This window comes from Pteropus alecto, unplaced genomic scaffold, assembly GCF_000325575.1.
Source record: "Pteropus alecto unplaced genomic scaffold, ASM32557v1 scaffold125, whole genome shotgun sequence".
NCBI lineage: Eukaryota > Metazoa > Chordata > Mammalia > Chiroptera > Pteropodidae > Pteropus > Pteropus alecto.
Window position 1 is genome coordinate 2373126 of NW_006436888.1, and position 7305 is coordinate 2380430.

General features: G+C 46.2%; 1 protein-coding gene across 1 annotated transcript in view; it reads right to left on the minus strand.

Moving 5' to 3' along the window:
* Positions 1-446, minus strand: part of PLEKHM2 (pleckstrin homology and RUN domain containing M2) — a 35259-nt gene extending 34813 nt beyond the window's left edge. Inside the window, exon 1 of the mRNA XM_025048565.1 lies at positions 391-446. Coding sequence (XP_024904333.1) covers positions 391-420 — 30 coding nt within the window. The 5' untranslated portion in view covers positions 421-446. The remainder of the gene's footprint in view (positions 1-390) is intronic.
* Positions 447-7305: the final 6859 nt, after the last annotated feature.

Below are 7305 nucleotides of genomic sequence, written 5' to 3' on the forward strand. Positions count from 1 at the left end.
GCCCCTGCCCTCGTCAGCCCACAGGCCTCGGGGTCCCCGGCCCCCCACTCCGGCCGGGGACCCCGGAGGTCCTCGCAGACCCTACCCGCACCCTCCCCTTCTTCAGCGCAGAGGCCCCTCGCCATGCCGGGACCCCCGAGACCCCCTTAGCCCGCGGACCCAGGCGCCCCGGCTTTTGGCAGCCTAGAGACCTCAGCACTCCCACCTCCACCTGCCCGGAGACCCCCGCCCTCTGGCCTCACAGGCCACCCTGCCCCTCCACTCCGCGGTTCTCACCCCACCGCCCAGTCCTAAACTTTCAGGCCACTTCAGGTCCCTGGTGCCCCTCCACACCCCCAAACACACCCTCTCTACTTCACCTGGAGTCCCAATGCCCCTTCTGATTCGTACCCTTATCGGACTTCTTCGGCGGGTCCACATGCCCTGAGGGCCCCGAGTCCCTCTGCCCTGACACCCACCACACCAGTTCTCATCCCCCGTCTTAAAGCCACCTGCACGCAGAGTTCTGTCTCCTACCTGGCTCATTAAATCCATTCTGTCCCATGTAAATACATTCCTGGTACATCCATTAGTCTCTCCTTTTTATTCTCTTTAAAAATGTCTCTCTCTATATATATTTTTTACTTTTTAAAAATTGAGATATAATTGACATATAACATTAGTTTCAAGTATACAGCATAATGATTCAATATACGTATATATTACAAAGTGATCACTGCCCCTTTTATTCTTAAGACGCCTCAGTTCTCGACTTCAGCACCCCAATTTTCCCTCTTCTCTGCTCAGGCTACCCCTCCCCCAGCCTCCCAGACCTAGTTACCCCGCACCTATCTGAAACTCTGAGGCTACAGCTTGTCCTAAATGGACCCCACCCCATACACACCTGAAGATCCCTCCCCCACCCCTCAGGTTCCCCAGGAGAGACCCAAGACAGTGGTTGTTATTTCGTTTTGTTTTTATGTGACTGGATAAGGGGACAAAAGTATGCGTCAGGGAAAAAAAAGAGAGAGAACAAGTACTTGAGAAACTGGGATGCTGCATTCTATTACCACCTCAGGATCCATGGAAGGAGCTGTTAATGTGAGCGACGGCGGTGGCGGTGAGCGCTGAGTACTAACTATACGCCACACACTGAACTCAGTGCTTTGCGTTTGTCTCATGCAGCCTCACACAAAAATTCTTGTACAGATACAATTGAAGGATGGGGGTCATTTGCCTAAGATCAAATGGAGGAGCCCGGAAACCATTCGTATCCTCTTCTGAGCCAAGGATCCCTTTACGTTTTTTCATATTATTGTAGGAGGTGACTCCATAGGGGTTGGTCTACCCCTTTAGGGAAAGTAGCAAAGTCTCCATACCCGGGGCATTTTCTTATTAGTTTTGAGTTCCAGCCTCCGTGGAGCTGGACAGGAGCAGAATGGCAGGCGGGAATGGAGGCTGGATGGGTAGGGTAAAGGCTGAGAGCAGAGGACACATTACTGTGAATAAGGAAGGAAAAGATCAGATGTCTAAAGGTGTTTGTGGCAAGTAGGAGGAAGGCTGGCTTGAATGACCAGTCTAATAGCTTTGGAGCACTCCCTTCGCACTCCACCCAGGTTAGGGTGCCTACAGGCCCTAACCTGCTGGATACAACTCTAGTCATGAGAGTCCGTTCAGCCCAAAGTAGAACCAACTAGCTTTGTGATTCTTCTGCTGCTCTTAAGCAGTAAGCCATCTTCTGGGCAGCATCTTAATGGCTTGGGCGCATGACAGTGTCAACGGGCATTTTTACTACTTGGCTATATGCCTGTCATGTGGGAAGGTCGGTGGCATTTCTGCCATATTGCTTTCTTCTTCACATTGGGGGTTGTTCACACACAACATTCAGGAGGAACATCCGGTCTCACAGCCTATCACACTCCTAAGGTGTGCATAGGTGTGTGAGTGGGTGGGAGAAGAGAGGCATGTTATAGTCTCACGAGACTTCTTGTAGGAAAGGGGAGAGGGCCAAGTGTGGGTGTTCATGTGCGGATAATGCCCCTTGCCCAGAGCTCAAATGGGGAATCCATCCTTGTCTGCCCAAAATAGGGCAACTCAGAAAAAACAAACAAAACCAAAAAAAAAAAAAACACCCAGAATGCCTATCAATCCTGTTATTGGCAGTCATTTAAACTCAAAATTGAAGCCCATTCATTTATTGCATAAGACTGCTGATCACGTGTAAAGTGCATGAGACTCTGAGGCATCAAGAGTCAAAAACCTCGACTGACTCATGTGATGGCCTTGAGCAAATCGCTCTGTCTTACTTTCCAAATCAGTACCACAGGAAAAATGATTTTGTTGCTGTTGTTGGCCTTCTTCTTCTTTTTTAATATTGTCCTCATCTAAGTCTCCTACTGCTAAACTCTGTCAGATGAGGGAAGAAGCTGGGAAAGAAGGCAAGATCTTACTGAGACCATAGCCCTGGCCCATCCAGTCTCCTCTACAATTCTTTCCAAACATGTGTACTGCCTCAGAGAGGAAAAAGACGGGAAAAAATTCTGGCAGCTTCATCCCGCCACCTCCTTAAAAGGTCATTGGACAGGACTGTAAAAAAAAAAAACGTGGAGGGCAGTATAAGAGACAAATTCCTCTCTTTTCCCCCCAACTCAATGCAAACAGATTTGTGTCTCCAGAGGAGGGAGTAAATATTTCTCCTTGGCCTCAGGCTTGTGGAGTGGATCCCCATCTGAGAGGGGGAGGTGGGAGGGGCTGGTTGTATATAACAGTAGTGGTCCAGGGTCTCACACCTTAATTCGCGCACTACAGGTACAATCTACAACTCTAGGACTGGGTAAACCCATACAAGCAGCTTTAACCTAGGTCATTTCATTTCAAAATGTGGAACATCCTGTTCCTTCCTCATTACTGTCCAGTCAGCAAGATGGGCTGGTGAAAATTGGTCTATCATTCAACCTCCACGCTTAAAATCCTTCAGCGGCTTCCTGTCATAGCATCTGAAATGACATCTATATTCTTTGCTCTGGCTTCCAAGACCATAGCTGACCTGACCCAGCCTCCCTCCCTGGCTCACCTCCTAATCTCTCTGCTGCTGTGTGCCAGCCCCCACCAACCTTCTGTTTCTCAAACATACTTTTGTGTTACACATCTGAGGGTTTCTGCTCGGATGCTCTTCCCCAGTGTGGCAGAGGCCTGAGCTGTTCACCAAAATCTGCTCCCTCCGCAGTGATAGCATTGCAACCAGGCAGTGCTAGGGTACATTTCCCAGCATCCTTGGCAGTAGGCACAGCTCTATTATCAAGCTCTGTCCAACAGAATGTGAACAGAAATAAAATGATCCATTTCTAAGCGGGGCTTCTCCATGCTGTTTCTTTTTCCACTAGGCAGACTGAAGCAAAGGGGGTGTCAGACTTACAATAGGTAAAGAGCCTGGTTCCCTGAATCATTGCATGGAGGAGAGCTGCCCATTAATCAAGGACACTTGTCTTGGACTGCAACATAGGCGAGATACAAACTTTCTGGGTAATAAATATTTAAACTTTTGGCCTTTTTGTTCCCTGAACTTAGCCAAACACGATACATCCCAAACTCTCACCTAGCAGGAGACTTCTTGTCAACCAGGTCTCCCATGTTAGCTTATCAGATCTTTCTCCTTACTCAACATTAGGCAGCTTCTAGTCCCTTCCAGCATGCCAATCTACTCTATTTTTATCACAGAACTTATTACTACCTAGCATTTTCTTCTCGGTCGTCATTCTTCAAAGACACTGCTATAATGTAAGCTCCATGGGAATATGCACCTCTGATCAGTTCGGACAATGCTGTATTCACGGCACCCACTCACCGTCTAGCACATGATACTCAATATTTACTGAATTAATATCTTCTGATGTTTTAATTCAATAGGGATGCAGATTTTTTTTCTTTTTTAGCTGGTCACAGAAGTAAATGGACAGAAAGAGAACTAGGGCCAGTTATAAGGCTGCTTATCCTTATGTCTGATTTAGGCCTTTCCATTCCAGGAATATAGTAGGTGAAGAAATATGGTCAAAGTGTACAACCATCAGCAGAGAGGTGCTGTTTGCCAATGTCCCAAATTAGTCTGACACACGGGCACGATAAAAAGTATTGCTTCACATGGAAGCCTGCAAACTTACTAACCTCAGAACGTCATCTGTCTTTTAAAATCTACATTAAATGCAAACTCAGCAGTCATCCTGGACTACAGTCTCTAAACCTGCAGACTGACCTCAACGACCTAGCTCGGTTTCGGGCCCCGTTTTGCTATGTCATCCCACTTACGATACAATCCCTCAGGGCCGAGATGAGAAACGGAGGCAGCATACTTGTGTTCACGATTTATTCATTCGAAACCTATCTCAGTGCCTACTCACAGTCGTAGGCACTGGGGATATAGCAACGAAAAGGACAGCCAAGTCCCCGCCCTTAAGGAAATTACGTTGTAACGGGAGAAAGATAATAAACGAGGTACAGAAACGAAATGCATGTTGGTAGTGGTCAGTGCTCAGGAGGAAAATTAAGAAAGGGGGGATGGGTGGCTACAATTTTAGATAAAGAAGCCGGAGGAGGCCTTCCTGAGGCGATATTTGAATAAAAGCCTGAAGGAAGTGAGAGAAAAAGCCATGAAGGTATCTGGGGACAGAGCGGAAATACGGAGAAGGCCCTGAGGTGGAAGCCAGCAAGGCGAGGTCCAGGAATATGGTCAGGGTGGCTTAGAGCCGAGGGAGGGGAAGGAGACAGGAGGCGAAGGCAGGGAGGTCAATATCGGCAGTGTACGGGCTTGGCCTCCACTCTGAGTTGGGGCCTCTCCTTGGGGACGAGGGCAAGTGTGGCCTGTGTGAGTGAAACTGAAGGTTGGCCAGCTGACCACCACTGTGCCCATCTTCTCCGGCACAGCAGCACAGACTTCACAGCCTCCCTTGCAGTTTGGTGTGGCCATGTGACTAAGTTCATGGCCAGTGAAATGTGGGCAAGTTACTGATGTTACACCCCTTCCAGGACGGTATATAAACTCAATGGACGACCCTCATTCTCTTTTCCTGTTATGTCAGTTGGATGTTAATGTCCAAAGTACCTTGGAAGCCCACGGGCAGAGACCTGACACCCTGAATGACGCAGAGCATGGGCAGAGGCCTCCCTTGTCACACATTAGACTTAGACTTGCCCAACTTCTGGAAATTCCATTTAGCTTTCTTGTCTCTTACGTGATACAATGAATAATAGTAGCTAACATCTAATGATGAGGACTTATTAGGTGCCAGTACTTTTTGGAGGACTTCACACTAGGTGGTCTAATCCCTACAACCCCCAAGTCTCTGTTTTGCAGATGAGGAAACTGAGGCACAGAAAGGTAAGGCAATTTACCCAAAGTCACATAGCTAGTAAGTGGCAGGGTTGGAATTCAAACCCAAGCAGCCTGGCTCTAGAGACCAGTCTGAACTAAAAAGCCCATTACCAGCGTCCTTTTTATCACTGTGAATCAAATGCTCGCGTGGTAACAAAATGCATAATTTTTACATAAGCAGGTAGCTGGCCTCCTGCAATGGTTACCTGGAAGTTACTTTAACGGTTTGGAGATGCTCATTTTTTCTGGGGTTCAGGTACGCAGCCACAAGTCACAGAGCCTGGGTATAAGTTATTTAAAGGGGCAGAGAGATGAGACAAAGATAAAAGTTCATGAACCATTTCAATTTAAAAGAAACTGATCAAACAAGAGTCTTATGATAAAAACTTTATTGTCTTAAATATCAAAGTTTTACACATCACTTTTCTTCAGAAAGTTCCTATTAAAAAAAGAAAAATAAAATAAAGTGTTTTGATTATTTAGGGCTGACTTACATTTCATTACGTGACAAAAACTCAAACCCAAATGCATCTAGTTCACTCAGCTGCAGACAGGTCCTACGTCCAGCCCTTAAACCAATGGCACAATGCAACCAACTTTGGGATTCCTGAGTTTGGTTCCCTTAAGTTCTCAGAGTTTTCCAACTCTCAAAACCAAAGCATTATGGAGTGACTGAGCTATTGGCAAGCCTACTTTGCCAATCAGGCCAGTTATTGTAAGATGCAGTAGTCTCTAAGCATAGTCAGGAAAGCACATGTGAGCAATTGCAAGAACAAATAAGGGGGAGAAGTTTCTATTTGCTAAGATTTGCCAAGTATGGCTACAAGACTGGTAAACAAACCTTACTTGAGTGCAAAGGCCATTGGCCCAACTTGCCGTGAAGATTTCTGAATTAAAGCGAGCGAATCAATTTTCATCATAGGTGCACAGTGAAAAAAGCAAATGCGATCATTATGCTGAATTGCTCCGAGTATATCACCAGAACTATTTCAAAAGGAGTAGACTAGAGAATGAAAATATAATCATTCAGAGGGAAAGGTCTCAGATGAGTGGCATAAACTCAGAAAGCTGTGGGGCCTTCAGAGAAGGAAAAAGAAGTCTGGTCGGCATCAGGTAATCTCGGACTGAAGGAAATCTGGTAATAATGCGACTGCCTCTGGTGGGAAACAGGTTGGCTCTTTTTTAAACCACAGATGCATTCATTCAAGTTGTGTGTAAAACAAACTCCTGGCAAACTATATCATTTCCCATCAAACATGTATTTTCCCCAGGAAAAAAGAACCCAGCATGCCCCTTCCCCAAGTCAGCTAATGAAAACCTTCTTATGGTACCTATTTAAAGAAATACAGTTCTGTAAGAATTAACCTAATTTTGTATTCCATGCCCCCACTCCAGGTTTTCTGTAATTTGCTTAGCTTTTTAAGAAATAATCTCCAACTCCTATACCCTTGACCACACCCTCCACAGATTTCATTCTATGACTGTGCCCTAAAACTTACCAGCGATACCCTTTCACCTCATAGCCTCGAGGGTCTAGATTACCAATCACCAATATGTAATTGTCAAACCTGTTTTCTCACTGTAAACCTTGTAAGTAACTAGTAGTTAAGGTCAAGAAATTCTCCCTGTAGGTGTCAAGATTACAACATATGTGGTGACATCTTAAATAATGTCCTTTTGATGGAGCTGACCTGTAGAAAGGTTCGGTAGAGCCTTGAATCTCCTTGTAAATTTCTGCCCATCATCCGATCTCAGAACCTTGCTTGCTACATTTTCTGCTCTAGATTCCCATTTTCACATCTTACACTCAAGCTGCTTCAAAACAGCAAACCCTGCAGAATTCTCTGCTAAGTCCTGTTCCCCACCAGTGTTCCAGAGCAGCCATGCTCCAAGGTGGGGTGGGGAGGATGCCACAGTACACTCCCACCTCCGCCCTGCATGGAAGGCGGTCCCGAAGCGAG